Source organism: Chanodichthys erythropterus, chromosome 23 (assembly GCF_024489055.1).
Source record: "Chanodichthys erythropterus isolate Z2021 chromosome 23, ASM2448905v1, whole genome shotgun sequence".
Taxonomy (NCBI): Eukaryota; Metazoa; Chordata; class Actinopteri; order Cypriniformes; family Xenocyprididae; genus Chanodichthys; species Chanodichthys erythropterus.
Genome location: NC_090243.1, coordinates 21,236,164 through 21,256,375, shown reverse-complemented (window position 1 = coordinate 21,256,375; position 20,212 = coordinate 21,236,164). Strand labels below are relative to the sequence as shown.

At 36.9% G+C, this 20,212-nt stretch overlaps 1 protein-coding gene and 1 long non-coding RNA gene across 2 annotated transcripts; one reads left to right on the top strand and one right to left on the bottom strand.

Annotated features, from left to right (window-relative positions):
- The first annotated feature begins 21 nt into the window (after window positions 1-21).
- On the top strand, window positions 22-4,945 carry LOC137013445 (uncharacterized). The gene is made up of 3 exons (XR_010893731.1): window positions 22-1,627; window positions 2,013-2,112; window positions 4,807-4,945. It is a non-coding gene; the product is annotated as an uncharacterized lncRNA (long non-coding RNA).
- LOC137013443 (myosin-7-like) lies at window positions 2,123-19,340 on the bottom strand. Its single transcript, XM_067377196.1, has 36 exons — window positions 15,729-19,340; window positions 15,186-15,329; window positions 14,956-15,112; window positions 14,781-14,808; window positions 14,579-14,684; window positions 14,386-14,478; window positions 14,235-14,298; window positions 13,756-13,854; window positions 13,548-13,651; window positions 13,281-13,419; window positions 13,072-13,190; window positions 12,822-12,971; window positions 11,305-11,475; window positions 10,909-11,220; window positions 10,538-10,639; window positions 10,200-10,405; window positions 9,753-9,876; window positions 9,494-9,630; window positions 9,151-9,406; window positions 8,803-9,045; window positions 8,544-8,720; window positions 8,319-8,464; window positions 8,133-8,223; window positions 7,660-8,049; window positions 7,403-7,529; window positions 7,173-7,291; window positions 6,887-7,083; window positions 6,585-6,768; window positions 6,332-6,497; window positions 5,919-6,043; window positions 5,490-5,798; window positions 5,198-5,401; window positions 4,795-5,091; window positions 4,565-4,669; window positions 3,533-3,628; window positions 2,123-2,550 (listed from the first exon to the last, which is right to left on the bottom strand). The coding sequence occupies exons 1-36, from the start codon at window positions 15,927-15,929 to the stop codon at window positions 2,380-2,382; spliced, it is 5,859 nt and encodes a 1,952-aa protein (XP_067233297.1). The 5' UTR covers window positions 15,930-19,340; the 3' UTR covers window positions 2,123-2,379.
- Window positions 19,341-20,212: the final 872 nt, after the last annotated feature.

The following is a 20,212-nucleotide window of genomic DNA, read 5'->3' as shown; positions in this document are numbered from 1 at the left end:
ATGAACTGGAAAGCGTACATGCAAAACTAGTGAAAAAAAATCAATTATGGTCGAATTTGAAGTGTTCACAAAAAATGTGTTAATTAAACCCTCATCTAGCAATCCCAATGCTCCAAATAGCAATTAAACATCTAAAAGTAAAGGTGTACCTTTCCTTTGTCCATGAAAAATGCAGTTTTTTTCTGCACACTTCTCAACTACTGGTGTTTCCCCTCAGCACAAGTTTGGTATCGTTATAAAGTGCAGCTTTCCAACTTTCTGAATATTCATAGCAAATTCTTGATGGCTTGAGTCTGAACCAGTGAAATTTTTAAACCCATGGTGATGTAAACAAAACGATCTTACTCGCGCTGTCGTTTTATGGTTTATGGATTTCAAAATTCATGTATATAATATTATCTCTATATTTTAATGTTTTAAGCAATGATTCATAAAAAAGGAATAAGAAATCTGCAAACTGCATCTCTCATTCAGACTTGCTCTGGCTCTCTCGTACACTCTACCAGCCTCTCTCCTCATTGGATTTTAAAAAAGTCAAATTCCCCTTAAATTTGATTTGAGTTGTCAGTATATGCCTGAACATTCATGCAGTAATGATAGACACAGGGCTTTGATACTGTCCAGATTGGCAGTAACAAATTCACTTTTATTTTCTTTATTGTGCTTGATATAAAATAAAGGTATTTAAATCTGGTGTTCCTGAAAGAGTGGGAACCCTGAACTAAAATTAAATTAAATGTAAAAATGATAACTAATTTATAATTGTAATAAAAACTGTAATAGTATGAATCTGAATCTTTTTATATAAACATATTTTCTGTCCAGGCTAAAATTTTGACGAATAGCCCCAAAATGTTTCGCAGCACTGAATCACATAGTTCAACTCAAATCAATTCACATTCACATAGTCTGTTGCTGTCCCTCAGAGAGCTGACTGAGAGGCCATACCCTTCAAGTTGTCTTGTTTACATGGCATTGTGTCCTTTACTTTAGCCTTGAGGACAAAGATAACCTGTTAAATTCCTTTGAATGCTTCTGTGATTGAAGAAATCAGATAGGGTGGTTTGAAATGTATATAGGACATGCCTCATCTGTAGTCATCTATCATTTGCATGAACTCTTACTAAAGTTACATGACCTATTAAATGACCTAATGCCTCCTCCATGACATGGTTGAGATATTGTTTAACCACCTTGAACTTTCAAAAGCTATTGCTACCTCTCATTGAACAATGATAAAACACAAATAAGCTCCACTTTATCACATTGCCTGTATGTCTACGAAAAATGGTCATTGTCAAGTACATAACTTTTTTTAGCTTTTCATGTGCGTCAGAGGCTCCTCTCACATATAGTACTGTATGTGCTAAGCTTTATGTTCCTAATATAGCACAAGTGACATAGGGTACAAGTAACATTCTTCATAAGGTGTTACTTAACCCCCTCCTTCCCCGACTCCTCCTTTATTTAACACATATGTTGGAGCCACTGCATCATCTTGAGCAACAACAGGCACTTGCCATATCTCTCCTACCCATTGAATAGTTCTGTAATGGACAGTTCACTTGTCTCAAATGTGTTTGCTACTAGAATTCAGTTTTATTTCTATTTGGGACCATTAGAAAAGGTAAGTCAACAGTATGTTATCTTTTTTATCTTTTTTTTTTTACATGCCTGTTCTGACCTGTTTTAATAATCTCTGCTATAAATTAGTGGTACTTCCAGGTTTTGGGAGGATGGCCTGCACAATTTTGGATTTCATTGCATACATTTTTACTTATCTAATAATGTTTATAACTACATTAACCAACACACCTAATCTTGACAAAATGACAATTTTGTAGTGTTCAGTTGATGCCTGATGAATGGTTTTAGTGAGTATTTTTACTCTTTAATTTGATTCTGTAAAGCACACATAGTTCTTACCAGTAGTGACAATGACAATTTGGTTTTAAAATAACACAATGTGGCTGAGGTTTCATTTGCACATTTTCTTTATTCTATTGATCTAGAGACTAATGGATTCAAAGCAACACATCCGATTTTGAGAGATGGAAGAGCTTCATTCCTCATCATGTCCTTTCTGTTCAAAGGAGAAGAAAAGACAAAGATGTAAGATTTATCTTATTAGAAAGTATAATACATTTTGACCATGAATATGATTGTTTAAAATTATTTTCTAAAATTTCATTGCACAACAAGAAAATTTAGTTGCCATTAGTTCTGCTTATCAAGGCTTTTCGTAGCAATAGCATATTATTTTCCACTTAAAAGTTGTTGAAATATTTTGTGGGTAGGTTTCCACAGTCAAGTAGTTCCTTTAAATTTTAGAGTTGCTTTAGAGTCATGTTAATGACAGTATGCACCACATCTGACAAGTCATTTAACATTTTTTTGCAAACAACAAATACTTACCTTGGATCCTGTATCACGGCTCTTGGCTCTCAGTTTGTTGACCTGAGATTCAGCAATATCAGCCCTCTCCTCTGCCTCATCCAGCTCATGCTGCAGCTTACGGAACTTGCCCAGATTGGAATTAGCCTGTTCCTCCTGTAAAACATGACGATATGAAGATATTTTCTCAAGTAATCCCATACCAAGACATCAAGTCACATTTTTATTTTAATTTTATCACAATCCAAGTTTATTCATCACAAGAACAGAAAATCATGGCAGGCAATTTAATTATGCATTAATTAAAGGAACTAGCCATATTTTAAATCTCCAGATTAACTCAAATTTTGTTCAACCAAATTCAAATAAAGGTTGTTAAAGCAAATTTAGTTAATTGTCCTGACATTGCAATTTTACATTGTTACGCTTGTGGTGTTCCTGGTCAAAAAATGGCCTACAAAAATTGGATTCAATCTTTGTCAACTTGTTTTCTTTCAATTCAGACAGGTTTTGTATTTCTTTTTGAAACTGATTGACCGTAGGCCTCATTGATCTGAGCTTTTGCACCTCAGGTTTTTTCATTGAAAAAAGCAGTATTTGTAGATAATTTTATCAATATTCAATAAAATATGAAAAAATGCACTGTTTATCACACTACTGTGCTTTAATGTTTAACAAGGAAGTTTGTTTTGAAATGCTTTTATCTTGTACAAAATGCACACTTGTGGTGTTCCCGGTCAAAAATGTCCGGCCTACAAAAATAATGTATAAATCTTTCATTATACTATATTATCACCAAATATTGAATTCAATCTTTTTTTCAACTTGTTTTCTTTCAGTTAGGACAGGTTTTCTATTTATTTTTGAAACTGCCTGATTGTAGGCCTCATTGATCTGAGCTTCCATTGAAAATAAATACAAAACCTATCCAAATTGAAAGAAAACAAGTTGACAAAAAGATTGAATCCAATATTTGTTGATAATATGGCATAACGAGTGATTTATAAGCCATTTTTAAAAGGCCGGTCATTTTTGACTGGGAACACTGGGAAGGTGTTACAGGGATTTCAACAGAGCTTAAGGGTTAATAAAGCATGATTAGATGCATACATTTTTACTGAAATGATCTTAAACATACCGCCTCCTCAGCAGCTCTCTTGTAGGATTTGACCTTCAGCTGGAGTTTGTCCACCAGATCCTGAAGACGTGCCAGATTCTTACGGTCCTCCTCAGTCTGCATATATATTCAGGGTTGGGGAGTAACGGAATACATGTAACGGCGTTACGTAATCAGGATACAAAAATCTGGTTACTATAATTTGTTATGGTTATGTCAAAAAACAAGGTAATCAGATTACAGTTACATTTTAAAAAAAAATGGGAATACTGTGAGGATTACATGGTTTCACTTAAAAGTAAATAAATTAGTATTTTGACATAACACTATATTGACAGTAGTGATGCGCGGATTGCATTTATAAATCCATGGAGACTGTCCATAATCCACAGGTCGGGCTGGCCAAGTAATAAAAAAATAACAGTCCAATTAATTGTGGATTGGGTCATGGGGCAATGAGAGATAAATCATTAATGTGTTGATTTTAATAAAGACACAGTACTTTAATTTCACAGTAAAATGCAATGAACGTGCATCGCTCTTTAACTTTCATTTTCAACAACAACGTTTTTCTCTTCAGAGATAACCAATCAAGAAAAACAAATGCCTAGAGCACCTCCTAGTGGTTATTATATAAAAAACAAAGGAAATCCTACATTGTTGCTTAGTAACTTAATAGCTTTCTAAAAATATAGAACTAAAAACAAAAAAGGAAGAAAAGAAAAGTACCGCGTTGGAGTGTTTTACTGTAGTAGTTTACCAGGCCTATATGCAGCCTTTGCTTGGGATCAATGTATTTAATTTTGTGTGTGTGTCCGTGAAGTTGCAGAGACAAAAACAGTGACAATTTATGTTTGAAGGGAGTAAAGCCTGTGTTTAGGCTATTAAGGAAATGCAATTTGCCAACAAAGAACTTTTACTTTAAATAGGTAAATGTTCATTTAAAAGCAGCCATATAGTCATAGAGCATAAATCGACTTAATCACAATTTATATTGTTCTATAAAATCTTTTGCATGAATCAAAAGACATTTTTTGCGTCAAAGAAAGTGACCTGATAGGTGAGCTCCTTGATGCGTCTCTCATATTTACGAACTCCTTTCACAGACTCGCTCGCCTTTCTCTGCTCAAGCTCCACCTCGTTTTCCAGTTCTCTCACCTAGAAAAATCCAAAACAATTTCAAAAACAAAAATTCTTAAGCTCTGAATACAAATATTTATGAATAGCAACAAACATACTAACATAGAAAATGCATTATTAAGAACTGAATTTCAGAAACTTACTCTGGCTTCCAGTTTCTGGACCTGCTTCTTGCCACCCTTCATGGCGATCTGCTCAGCTTCATCCAGACGGTGCTGCAGGTCCTTGATGGTCTGCTCCATGTTCTTCTTCATGCGCTCCAGATGAGCACTGGTGTCCTGCTCCTTCTTCAGCTCCTCAGCCATCATGGCAGCATCAGTGATGGCCTTCTTGGCTTTTTCCTCAGCATTCCTGCACTCCTGCACTGCCTCCTCAACCTCAGTCTGAAGCTGAGTATTATCTCCCTCCAGCTTCTTCTTCTGATTCAGTAGGCTGGTATTCTGAACATAGAGAATACTGACATGCATGTAATTTCTAGTTTCTATTGTTTATTAAGAGTGGGTTTAAAGGTTTTACTTGTGTTTTTCTAGTGCAAATGTTTCATACCTGAGAATGCAGGAGCTGAACTCTCTCACTGACATCCAGCAGTTCCTGCTCAGCCAGTTTCCTTCCTCTCTCAGTCTGTTCCACCAGGGATCTCAACTCATCCAGTTCAGCCTGCAGCAGATTGTTGCGTCTCTCCACAATGGCAATGTTCTCTTTGAGATCATCATTACCACGAAGAGCATCATCCAGCTGCAGTTGGGCATCCTGTAAAATAAAAATTTGACAAATTTAAAGTCTGCAGAATTATGCTTACCTAAGCAATATGACATCTTGATTTGAAGATTCGTCATACTTTGAGATGTCCATGAAGTCCCTTGAGTTGCTTCTGGGCTTCTGCTGCCTGTCTGTTAGCCTGGCTGAGCTGAATCTCCATCTCATTGAGGTCTCCCTCCATCTTCTTCTTCAGTCTGAGAGCTTCATTTCTGCTGCGAGTCTCTGATTCCAGTGAGCTCTGCAGGGTATCCACCATTCTCTGCTGGTTCCTCTTGGCCTGCTCCATCTCTTCATCTTTCTCAGCCAGCTTACGTTCAATTTCAGCTTTGACCTGATTGAACTCCAGCTGAGCTCTGAGAATCTTTCCTTCTTCATGCTCAAGGGAGCCCTAACAGATCAAATAATAGAGTTATTTAAAAACATGTTCACTTGTATTAGCATACACTTATTTTGATCTTTTGAATAAATACACATAACACTAAAAATATCAACAATTAGATAGATATACCTCAGCCTCCTCCAGAGCAGTTTGAATTTCAGCTTTTTCCTGCTCCAACTGCTTACGAATTTTCTCTAGCTCATGAATGTTCTTTCCGCTCTCGCCAATTTGTTCAGTGAGATCAGCAATCTCCTCTGTTTATTAGGTAAAGTAATAATGGTTAATACAAGTTAAGATTTTTGTGATATTGATGTGAATAAAAATACAAAAAAGGTGTTCACATCCAAAACTCAAATTGGCCTCAGGTGTGGGACAAAAATATAACAATAAATGAACTAAAGGTGTTGTGCCTGATGAAGACCTGACTAGTCGAAATGTTTATAAATACATTTTTGGAGCTGTAATTTCAGTGTGCAGACATTTCTTTTCTTTGTTCATTTATAGTTATGTGAATGCTCAGAAGACTAATAAATCAAGGGTACCTTGGAGGTTCTTGTTTTCTCTCTTCATAGTTTCCAAATGATCCAGAGACTCCTCATAAGAGTTCTTCAGCTTGAATAGTTCAGTGCTCAGAGATCTGGCTTCCTTCTGGGAGCTTTCCAGCTCGCTCTGGGATTCTTCATATTTCTGCTTCCATTCAGCTAGGACCTGTTGATAGAATCAGGCTTTGATTAGCTACCATTGGAGCTAAATGAACACAAATATCATTTATTTGTAAGGGTTTTAAGCATTCACCTTATCAAAGTTTCTTTGTTTCTTGTCCAGAGCAGCAGCAGCAGCATTAGATCTCTCCACATCCACCATGAGATCTTCAATCTCATTCTGCAGCCTGTGCTTGGTCTTCTCCAGAGAGGAACATTTAGCATTGACAGCTTCCACAGCTTCTTCTGCATCTTGCAGACGCTGAGCCAGCTTCTTCCTAAGAATATTACAAAGAAGCATTACTTTTTGAGAGAGTTTTTTTTTTTTTTTTTTTTTTTTTTTTTTTAATACGTATACATATTTTTATAACTTTGTGGGTTTTTCCTGTTTCATACTTGGCATCCTCCAGCTCTTCAGTTCTCTGGATGGCATCAGTTTCATACTTGGTTCTCCACTGAGCCACCTCAGAGTTTGCCTTGGACAGACTACGCTGCAGCTCAGCCTTGGCTTCTTGCTCCTCCTCATATTGCTCCCTCAGCAGATCAGCATCATGGCGAGAGGACTGAACTGCATGGGCCAGGGCATTCTTAGCCTATGAGGATTGGGAATTTCCTGTTAACAATATACACTGGAATGCAATGGACAGTTGGGTAATAAATCCTTTAAAAACTAAACTTATACCTTGATTTCCTCCTCTAGTTGTCTCTTGAGGTCCTCAATCTGCTGGGTGTAGGACTGCTTGCCTCTTGTTAGCTGAGAGACCAATGAATCCTTTTCTTCCAGCTGTCTAGAAAGCTCCCCTAGATAGAAGTTTAACCATTACATTACAGAAAGTAGTGTACAATCTTGAGTAATTGTCTAACCATGGAGGATAACCACAGGATAAAGTATTTCCTAATCAAAGTACATACCATTCTCAGTTTGTAGCTTAGCTTTTTGCATTGTAAAATCATTTATGCTGCGCTGTCCTTCTTCGTATTTTGTTCTGTATTCTGACATCTGGTCCTCAAGGGTCCTGCACATTTTCTCCAAGTTTGCCTGGATAGATATTAAATGTAAAAAAAAAAAAAAAAGTTAAAGGCACACAGTGAATGAATAAAAAGTTGTAGCATAATTCTTAAGAACACCTGAAGTGAGGAAAAGCAACATGGGAACAAAAAATCATCACCTTTGCCTTGGCAAGCTGCTCCATGTTGGAGACCACATCGTCCAGTTCCAGTCTGAGTTCACTCTTCTCTTTCTCCAGCTTCTGCTTCACTCTCTGGAGGTTGTCAATCTGCTCTCCCAGATCAGCCACACTGTCTGCATGTTTCTTCCTCAGTGTAGCTGCAGTGGACTCATGTTGCAGAGTGGCCTCTTCAAGGTCTCTGCGCAGCTTCTGGAACTCAGCTTCACGTTTCTTGTTCATCTCAATCTGGGCAGCGGTGGCTCCACCAGCCTCCTCCAACCTCTCACTGATCTCCTCCAGTTCTCTGGACAGATCAGCTCTCTGTTTCTCAACTTTAGCACGAGCAGCTCTCTCAGCCTCCAGCTCCTCCTCAAGCTCTTCAATGCGAGCCTGGAAATGTGAAGAAAACCAAAGTTAAAGCTAGAATTCCTGACTGTCCAAAAGTCCCTATTTTTAAAATTCATAAATTTTACCTGCAGTTCCTTCAGTTTCTTCTGGAGTTGGCCTGCCATTGCCTGCTCATCTTCAATCCTGCTACTGAGCTGACTGATCTCAAAATCCTTCCTGTGTTGCAGAACATATTTGATTACCACTATTAATAAGGATTCAGATTGTGAGCTGTATTCTTGAATAATAATTTCCCCCTCTGGAAAACACACTTTTTAATCCTCTCTTCCAGTTGCTGTTTGTCATTTTCCAGGTCCATCACGCTCTCTTGGGTCAACTTTAAGTCTCCCTCGAGCTTCCTCTTTACCCTCTCCAGATCCATACGAAGCTTCTTTTCCTGTTCCAGGGAACCCTCAAGCTGGAAGGATAATATTTTGTTCAGCATTGTAAATGTCACCTGTTTTCATTTACGGCAGAAGTGTCAACAAACCACTCACATCATCCACTTGTTGCTCCAGCTTGGCTTTGGCTTTGGTGAGTGTGTTGACTTTGTCTTCCTCACTCTGGAGGTCATCCAGCGTTTGCTGATGGGCCTCCTGAAGAGCTTTCTTCTCCTTGGTCAGCTTAGCGATGATCTCATCCAAAGCTGCCATCTCTTCTGTCAGGTTTTTAACCTGTAGAAATGTGTCATTATATGAACGGACACTTAACACAACATTCTAGCATCACTAAACATGTTCAGTGTTGAAAACTGACCTTGTTCTCAGTGGCATGTTTCTCTTTCTCCACTTTGGCCAGAGTGAGCTCAAGATCATCAATGTCCTTCTTGAGCTCAGAACATTCATCCTCCAGCTTTCGTTTCTTCGCAGTCAGCTCAGCATTCATTTCCTCTTCATCCTCCAGTCTTTCAGTCAGCTCTTTGGTTTTGGCCTCAAGCTGGATCTTATTCTTGATCAGACCCTCACATCTCTCCTCAGCATCACAAAGATTATCTTGCTCCTGTTTATTAAGAAATATTGTATATTGTTTTATATATATATTGTTTCACTCATGTTCTCATTATATTAATACAATCACAAACTCATAAATAGCTTGTAAACATACAGCTTGAACTTGAAGTTGCAGGTCGTTCTTCTCTTGGAGAAGAGTAACCATCTTTTCTTCAAGTTCCTTTCTGCGGGCTTCAGATTTGGCATAAGCCTCCTTCAACTTCAGGAATTCTTCCTTCATATTGGCCATCTCTTTCTCCGCTTCAGCAGATCTCAGCAGTGGTTTGATCTTGAAGTAGAGCTTCATCCAGGGCCAATTCTTGACACCCATGAAGGCACGTACATTCCACTGGATCACCAACAATGCATCTCTGTAATTTGATACAAAAACGTTTCATATATTTCATATAAAAATTACAAGTAGATTTTTTGGGGAATTTAATAGCCTAAAGCTTTACCTGCGGTCAACAATTTTTTGGAATTCGATTCTTGAGAGAAGACCGCGAGCTCTAGACTGAATATTTGTGATGATGAGTGCAAGGCGGTCATCTCGCATCTCTTCAAGCGTACCCAGCAGACCAGCCTTGAAGAACACCTTGGGGAATACAAAGGGACTGTTATTTAGCCTTACATTGCACAAGTGATCAGTACATTAATACTAATATGTTTTTGTTGTTTATCTTTTTATAACCTGAATTAGACATTTTATTAGGGTACCTTTGTATGTCCAAATCTGTACTGGGTGTGGTCGATATCCAAAGAGCCTAATAATTTCTCAGCTCCTTTCCTGCTGTCAATGAACTGACCCTCTGGGATGGCAGCAGGGTTAAGGATACGGTATCTGTTGTTGAATAAAGTGGAAAATCATTTTAATATTGGCACTGACAATATTAATATGGCATTTAAAAAAAAAATTAATTTACTGTAAAACAAAGGGGTCATGAAATGGCTCAAATTCCCATAAAAGACATATTGTGTGAATGGTTATTTCCAGCAGTTTGTTCAAAGACCTAAGTAAATCACACAACCAAATGAGAAACAGTTCTGAATGAGAAACAATATTCAATATTAATATTTGTAAATATGTCTACTCTGGTTGCATAATCTGTGGACATTTTTGACCCAAGTGTGACTTAGATGTCTTGTATTCATAAATGAATGTACCTCTGCTTGAAATCTCCATACAGGATCCTGTTGGGGAATCCCTTTCTGCAGATCCTGATGCCCTCCAGCACACCGTTACAGCGCAGCTGGTGCATGACCAGAGGATTCTCCATCGCCCCAGGAGTCTTAGTCTCATTGGGGATGATGCAGCGCACAAAGTGAGGGTGAGTTGACCTCAAGTTGGTCATCAGCTTGTTCAAGTTCTCCTGTGGATAGACATTATCATGACTCTTCCCATATACATTTTAGGTCATGCTATTTAAAGAAATTAAGAAACCAAGCAATATTAAATAAATAATTTCATTATGAATCACTATGAAAGGCACTGTATATGTTACCCTGTGAAGGGCAGACACCGTCTGGAAAGAAGAGCCCTTTTTCTTCTTTTCCTTTCCTTTGCCTCCTCCTCCCTCTGCAGCTGTTGAAAGAAACATTATTTTCTTGAAATGAACCTTTTAATCCTTATTTGTATCAATAGCTGCTTTCCCACCTTCGGGCCGAACTATTCTCATTGTTTAACCATTTAGACCTGTACAGTCAGAAGGAGGTTAGCCAACCTTGCTGATAATTCCAGGCTAAGAACGGTTTATAATCGTGCCATGCCGAATCAATCTCTAGTGGAAATATAATTAGAACCACTCCTTTCTGTTCTTAGAACCATTCGGCAGTGGAAGAGCAGCTAATGATTTCCTTCCTTGGACATCAACACACCTGAGTCAGCACTAGCATAATTAGCAAAGAGAAGAGACAAAAGTTTCATGGTGGACTTCTGATACAGGCCAACAACTGTCTCATTAAGAGGGTCCTTGTTCTTCACCAGCCAGTTACAGATGTTGTAGTCCACAGTGCCAGCGTAGTGAACCAGGGAGAAATGGGCCTCTGGTTTACCCTTGACAATCCTGGGCTTCTGGAAGTTTCCAGATTTCCCCAAATGGTTGTCATAAAGCTTAGATTTGAATGTTGTATCACTGGCTTTGGGGAACATGCACTCCTCTTCAAGGATGGACATGATACCCATGGGCTAGCAAACAGTAGAATAAGGAGTTTCAAATTAGATGAGCAGTATTGATCCAATACCTGAGATCTCTTAAATTTAAAAACTCACCTTTTCAATGAGATCAATACAAGCCTGCAAGTCCATGCCGAAGTCAATAAACTCCCACTCAATGCCCTCCTTCTTGTATTCCTCTTGCTCCAGCACAAACATGTGGTGGTTGAAGAACTGCTGCAACTTCTCATTAGTGAAGTTGATGCACAGCTGCTCAAAGGTGTTGAACTAGAACAGATTAACAACGTTATCAACATGGGCAGAAAACCTAGAACCACAAAAAGATACATTTTAGACTTATTTTTATTTAATGTTGGAAGTCAAAATATACACACATCTGAATGAATACAATTTATTTTTATTTAATCTAAATGCCATTGCACTCCTAAAATCTAAGTAAATAAAGTTCTAGCACACACACAATTTAAAGGATTAGTTCACTTTCAAATAAAATTTTCCTGATGATTTGCTCACCCCCGTGTCATCCAAGATGTTCATGTCTTTCTTTCTTCAGTCGAAAAGAAATTAAGGTTTTTGATGAAAACATTCCAGGATTATTCTCCTTATAGTGGACAAAATTACAGTTTCAGTGCAGCTTCAAAGGGTCCTACACGATCCAGGATGAGGAATAAGAGTCTTATCTAGTGAAACAATCAGTCATTTTCTAATAAAAAAAAAAAAAAAATTATATATATAATATACGTTTTAACCATAAACGCTCATCTTGAACTAGCTCTCTTATTCTTCTCTATTAGAATTCCGGCATTGTAGATGCTGCTAAGTGTATTACTGCCCTCCACAGGTCAAAGTTTGAACTAAATTGTTATATACTTGCACTAGCATATTATATATAAAAATTTAGTTCAAACTTTGACCTGTGGAGGGCAGTAATACATTACACACACTAGATAAGACCCTTATTCCTTGTCTGGGATCGTGTAGAATGCTTTGAAGCTGAAACTGTAATTTTGACCTTCAGCCGTTTGGGCTCCATTGAAGTCCACTATAAGGAGAATAATCCTGGAATGTTTTCATCAAAAACCTTAATTTCTTTTCGACTGAAGAAAGAAAGACATGAACATCTTGGATGACATGGGGGTGAGTAAATTATGAGGAAATTTTTATTTGAAAGTGGTCTAATCCTTTAAAATAAACAAAACTATATTTCTGTTCTAGGGTAATGGACCAAAAATATTATTGGCATGTCTAATTTTAAACAAATATATACAGTGCAAATTTTTGTAAAATAATGCGCTTTCTATAAGATTGTCACGTTCTCTTAATACCATCTGTCACAAACAGCATTACCCATTTCATGGGTCTTTAGCTATGCATTACAATTATGTCATATAATCAATGTTCATACATTTAGTACATTTTGGGTATCAATTAATTTTGATAATGTACAATCTAAGACAGTATTTATCACCATACATCTGGGCCCGGTAAAATTTAGATGTACACTGCACATGGAGATTGCCTGTTGAGCAACCAGGAAACCTTAATCAATGGTGACTGCTGAATTGTGTCTAGATCCAAAAAAGTGACCAATGGGAACACCATCAATTACTTACATCAAAGATCTCAAATCCAGCAATGTCCAGCACACCAATGAAGTACTGGCGAGGCTGTTTGGTGTCCAGGGATTGGTTGATTCTGACAACCATCCAGAGGAACATCTTCTCATACACTGATTTGGAAAGAGCACCAATAGCGTAGTACACCTGTCCGAAAGATATTAAAATGTTACGGAATAATGTGTTTTTATGGTTATGTTAACAGTGTGTTATGAAGGGATGTTAATCTTAATGAAGTAGTCTCCACCTGCTGGACGTTCTGTCCCTTGGTGACCCACTCATTTCCTACTTTGACTCTTGGGTGGCACAGAGCCTTGATGAGATCAGCAGAGTTCAGGCCCATCAGATAAGCTGATTTATCAGCATCTGTTGTCAATAAAAGAAGATGGTTGATAGTAATGAATCTTCTATTACCCTATAACTGTATGCATTATGTCAGTTTGTCCTAATACTGACCCTCAGTCCCATCAGCCTCGGCCTGTTCCTCTCTTTGTTTCTGTTTGAACTTCATGTTGCCGTAGTGCATGACGGAACCAACCAGCTTGTAGATGCTGTTCTTCTCCTCTTGGGTGAAGCCCAACACATCAAAAGCTTCCTACACCAAATTTAATTCATTTAACATTATAAATGCCTCATGGTCAAAGTGCTTTAAGTTAAATTAATCATAAGAAGGTAAGATTAAAATGTATTAATGTGAATTTGTAGCTATTTCAAATAACACACATCAGTGGCCATCAGCTCTTCAGCATCATCAATAGAGGCCACTTGCGTCTCTCCTTGGGAGATGAAGGCATAATCGTAAGGATTTGCTGTGATCAGCAGCATCTCTGAGAGAAAGGACACAAGGCACTTAGACATCATGTTGTAATTGTCTTGTAAAAAATGAAACAACAAAAGTATAGATGTTTGGTTGTAATATTGTTTTGCTCACCTAAAAGTTCCGGTTTCTTCTGAGACAGGATCTGGTAGAAGATGTGGTAGTCTCTCTCAGCCTTGAGCTGGAAAGTCACACGAGACTTCTCCAGAAGATCTGTTCATAGAATTTGCAAAATAAGCATTGTATCTAAATGTGAACATTCCAAAGACTTATTTTGTTTTTATATACAGCTATTGATAAATAGTATAACCTAACCCTAACCCTAACCTTCTTTAAAAATCAAAATCAAATAATAATAATGATTATTATGCACATGCAATTTGGGTCTAAATTCATTAATACAAATATTAATTGGCTTTCAGCTAACCCTAACAGAATACTTTCTGCAACTGAACATGTGAAATGAATACTCCCCAGATTTGACTGGGTACAAATTTGTCACTAAAATACGCTTTGTCCCGAACGTCGATACCCATATCACTGAGTATGTGTCTTAAAAGAAAAACCATTAAATAAACAAAAATCTTTCTTACAAGTCTCAATATCAGCAGATGCTAGCTTGCCACTGGCAGCAAAGTGGATTCGGATGAACTTGCCCTGTTCGAAAAAGGAAATTGTCTATAAATACAGTGGAAAAATATACAAAATTATAATTATTTGTTGCTTAAATCAGTGTCCACTCACAAAGCGTGATGAGTTGTCATTCCTGATGGTCTTGGCATTACCAAAGGCCTCAAGAGCAGGATTACACTGGATGATTTGATCCTCCAGAGTACCCTAGAAAACACAATATTAGAAATTTGTATTTGGTGAATGGCAATCAAAGAAAATGACAGTTCAATAATTTTTTGTTTTAATTCAGATCTCCTCCATTTACCTTCTTTTCACTGCTGGGGTCCTTCTTTGTAGGACTAGCAGCAATGCTGGCAAAGTACTGAATGACTCTCTTGGTGTTCACAGTCTTTCCAGCACCGGATTCTCCACTGTCAACACAAACCAGTCTTAGACAGAGCATGCACACATTGTCTTATCAACCTTATTGAGACTTTGCAACCAATTAAAATAGCATATAGTCTTACGTGATAAGAATTGACTGGTTTTCTCTGTCTGCAAAGTAAAAACATTGTTTGTTAAAAGAATTGATCTTGTGGATATTGGTTACTTATTCATCCAGCAAGGTAATATGAATGCAGTATATTTGTCCTATTGGAAAACAATTTGTACAACTATTCCAAAAATGTTGAGTATACGCACCTGACAGCATGTACTGGTAGGCATTGTCAGAGATGGAGAAGATGTGAGGAGGAGCTTCACTCCTCTTCTTGCCTCTATAGGCATTGACGACTTCCTGGTTGTACACTGGCAGCCACTTGTAGGGATTCACAGTGACACAGAAGAGCCCAGAGTAGGTCTGTACGAGATTCACAGAAGGATTAGATTTGCTCATGCAAGATGAAGAGAACTTGTTTTAAGACTCGACTCACGTAGATCATCCAGGCTGCGTAACGCTCTTTGAGGTTAAACAGCACAGCGGGCTCGTGCAGGAAGGTGAACATCGCCATGTCCTCAATTTTATCGAACTTTGGCGGGTTCTGAGGGTGAACATCAGCCTCCTTCGCAGTTACTGTCTGTGGGAACATGAGATTTTTGTCACAGTCAATGTCTATGCATATAATTTATGTGCACATCAAGATTTCATTCATTTTCATTTATGTTTATTTAATATATATAAATATATATATATAATTAATTAATATATTATATTAATGTAACATTTTTTAAAAACAAACTCTGTATTTAAATCAAAATATTTAAATAATTTCAGAAAATGTGAAATTATTTTTATATAAAATTATTTTATTTTTTTACTGTAATTATTCAGCTCCATACGTTATTCTAAACGCAATCAGCCCTTATTTTTAACTTATCACTGTGAGTTCAAAACTACAAAGTCACTTGAATCATGATGAAATAAGCAACTGTAAGTTACAGCAATAATTAAAGTCCATCTGATTGGCGCTGCTTACCGTTCCCTTTGAAGTCTCACAGGTGACTTTATCACCATCTCGACCGATAATAGATGCCTTGAGATACTCCTCTTCAGCATCAGGAACAAAACATTCCTTCTTCATGTCAAAGGGGCGCGTTTGGGCCTCCAGACGCTCCTTGTCTGATTTCCTGAGATACGGAGCAGCAGCTCCAAATTCCGCCATCTGGGAATCCCCCATCTTTCACCCTTCTGTTGGATTTCAAGTAAACTTTATTTGAAACATTAGTAATGTAAAGTCAAGTGGCTAGTACATATTTTAAGTGATTAAACTTTACTCTGTTAAGTAAGACTAAAATCTACTCACCTTTGCTGTTCTCTTCAGAGACTGATGGTTCAAAGCTCTAGTTCCACACAAAAGAAAGAAAGTGATGTCAACAATGTCTCATTTCTACTCCTGAATACATAATACTCAAACCCAAATCACTACAGATAATCAACAATACCAAAAACAGGACCAGGCAACACAATTCCTCCTTTCTGTCACAAAGTCAAATGATACTACGACTAGTAAAGAACTCTTTGACTATGACTTCAAAGTTAATGTGTATAAATCAATGTGCCCTCCAACTTACCGCACAAAAAGGAAGATAACGATGGCACAATTAAAAACATGTCGTCTCCTTTTATAATGCAGTTGTTCCTCTAAATATGGTTATTGGCATCACACAAAGCTTCCAGCTCGCTCAGTTTGGTTAGGAAGGATGGGTTGGGTATGCTGGAGAGAGGTGGGGGCGGTTTATTGTGGTATCAAATACCATTCCTGCCAGGCTCAGAGTTAATAATGGTTTTTGAGTATGAAAAATGGATGTTAGAAACATTTTCAAATATCAGTATATACCTGAAACACATTAAACACATTAAATAATTACATAAGAAGTGTTAGGGTTAGAAAATAAAACATAAAACACCTTAAGGATATACGTTTTCAAACAGACACAGAGTTCGAGTTTAACAATGATTCTGTAAAATGGTATTTACCTTAACACTTAATTGATAAGTCAATGAATACATATTCTGAAATTATTTTTAAAACCTTTATCAGATTACAAAATATAAGTAAAGGACTTTGTATAAATTTGATCTTAAATATTTATAGGGAAATCCGAAAGGTGTATGTCTCCAAATGGCATATTTCATTATTTTCTACATTTTGTGTTCTTTAGAGAATTTAGATGTATCGAGGTTCATTACTGACACTGTTCCTGTGGTTGCCACTAGAGGCCTCACCTGATTAACAGTTATTGACTGGGCCTGGTCAAGGTCGGTGTCTAACTGGTGTGAATATTTCAGTTTGTGCTGTACCAGTAATGGAGCATTTGTCTTTTTCCCTGTACACTTAAGCATAGAGATATCCCTGTGACATTCCTGTTGTGTGCTTCTTCTTGATTGAGAGGAACAGCTTGCATGATCTACCCAGCTACATCCATTGATGGAGAGCAAGTGAACTTTATGTAGAGATTCTGCTCACTGCTCCTATATTTATATATGTATAAACAACAGATCTTTATACACCAGGTCTTAAAAACACCTGATACAGATCAAATTTCAGAGCAGCTTTACAGACTGACAGTTGAACAACATTGTAACCTTAAGACCTGCAAGCTGATAAGTTGGGGTCAAGACATTCAGGCTAACAAGGAGGAGCAAGAAGTGTGATGAGTGCTAATATCTTGCCACTTCACACATGCTGCCATAGTGTCTAATAATACAAAGGGTGTTAATAATGAAACCCACTGAAGACTCTTCCTAAGATTTCCCTGTGAGATTCTTTAAGGGTTTACAAATGGTAACAGCCTGCGTAGGAACAGGCTACTGGAAATCCAGAGACTTAAAAAAGCATTTTTTATTTTTTTGTTACCTAAAAATAGGTTGTGTATCTAAAATTATGCCCTTTTTCAAACTTCAAATTCTTAGGAGAAAGCATTTAAAAATATATAAATTCATTTGGTTTATAGTCATGAGGTGGATTTGACCTTTGGACAATTAACCTGTTAGTGCCAATCAAACAACAAAATATATACCTTTACCTCTGCATCAGTGACACTTATTTTTCTTTCTGTTTGCCCTTGAGTATAAAGATAACGGTGTGAAATTCTTCCTGTGTGCTTCTGGCCGATTGAGGACAGCTCGGCCCACATGTTGAAATCTGGGGTGAAGCAGTTGAAGCAGGTGCTGTGCGCATGAACGAGAGCATCTAGTTATAGATGTTGGCACACTTGTTGGCTGCATTGTCTTAACTGAAGTTACACGTCCAACAGAGGGAGAACAATGTGCTGCTGGTTAGAAGGTGGATTTTATTTTTAGCTTTCTTTTATACAGATTAAATAGCTTTAAAATGTAAGGGTTTTCTCTTTCTCTTTTTGTTACTCTTAGGAAATGTCTGTAATTAGAAATTATGGTAATAAAATATTGTTAAATTTGTCCATATATTCAGAGATATTGTCTCCATTTTTAATTAATGGATAGAACTAGAGACCATTTGTCCTCAAACCCAATAAGAAGGCAAAGTTAAAGATTTTGCAGGTAGCTAGTCATGTTTGCTGCACCTTGTTTCACAGTAAAAACTTTCAGCAAAAGATTCAGCCATTGGAGCTTTAAAATAACAGAAATCCTATATGGAATCATTTAAAGGGGCAGCATAGTTGGTTTCCTCCCTCCACCTCTCCATTCTCAGCTGTTCAGGGTTGACTCCACCTTCAATCATCTGTCCATCATTGACCTGCTCATCACCTTGAATTACACCTACAATTTCCAGTACACATACATAGTTCTTTTGCTCTAAATTACCCAGATAAGTAAAGATTAATTTGATAATTAAAAGGTTTTTCAGATGCAAGGGCACAAGGAACCTCAGAGCTCTTCTGTTTAAGGTAGGAAATGAGCTGCAAATCATCTAAAGCATTTGTTTTCATGTTAGATGTATAGTTGAAAATTAGCATGAAAACTGTTTTGGAGTAGGGTCATTACAGGCCATCAGAGCTTCTTAAAAACATTAAAATGTGTTACCACACACACATACTATGAGCAAGGAATCTAACCTGAGAAATTCCAAATGAGAAACATGTGTGTTCTTCCATTTGAAAGGTAAGTTTTCCTATTTAAATTTTTTGTAATGTTCGATCTATCTTTCATTCATTGCTTTGAATCATTCAATTTATAAATGTAGATTTAACAGAACCCTAAATTTGCAATTAAAAAGTATAAAAGTTAAGAAGAAAATTTGCGAAAATAATTTGATAATTTAAAGCTTCTACTATTGTTTAGGGTGATGTTAAACATGTCTAATTTTATGTGCTTGATTTTCAAGCCTTTTAGATAATAATCACTCTAAAAGTCTTAATAAATCACTGAGTGGCTCCTCTAAAGTGGTATAATTTCACCCAGTGTTGAAGGTGAATGCAACTGCATTGTATTAAAATAACACCAATAGCAGAGAAGCAGGGACTTACTTGCACATTCATTTTATTCTACAGAACTACAGATAATTCACTGCCACACTGAACAAGCCTGTCAGAATGATCCATATGTGAGCTTCACTCTTCATCGTGCCCTTTCTGTGAGAGGAAGAGACATGAAAAGATATTGGGTAGAAGGTACTTTCTTGCTTTATTTTTTCAACTGAAGAAAAAAAATATATTGTTTATTAGACTGTTTAGTTTAACATCAATTTTAAAAAGCTCATACTGTCTATGTATGTATCTCAGTAACTGGTGATGCATTCACATGCACCACTTCATACACTGAGGATACATTAAAGAAACAGTGATGGTTTTAAGTAGGGATGCACCAATCATGATTTTTAATGGCAGATTCCGAATTTTTACAAGCAAATTGGCTGATCTGAAACCGGTTGCAGATTTGTTTTTTCATTAAGTAAATGTATTTGTTTATTTGCTCTATTACAAGCCAATCTGGACTTTAACAAAACAATATATATATATATATATATATATATATATATATATATATATATATATATATATATATATATATATATATATATATATATATATATATATATATATATATATATATATATATATATATATATATATATATATATACATATATCTGTAGCTATTTGGAATTAGAGGGAACCACTGCATTCACAGTCCAAACAAAGATGAACTATTTTGTCTGCTGGCACGTCTCATTTCTCCTCTTTGTATCCATCTTTGGCGTGTCCTGTCTCTAGCCTGTGTAAATGTCCCGTTTACAGACATTGTCTTCAGACAACAATGCAGTTTGTGTGCATTTTTGTAATAGAGATCAACCAAAATAAAACTAAAAACCGGTTCCGTTTTATGGCCGGTCGATTGGTGCATCTGTAGTTTTGAGTAATACATTTCTCCAAATGTATTGTCTGATTGCATCTTGATTTCAGAATCAAAGTAATGCAAATTTTAATTGAGCTCAATGATGATGACTGTATGTGGTAACTGAGATTAGTTACCTTGGATC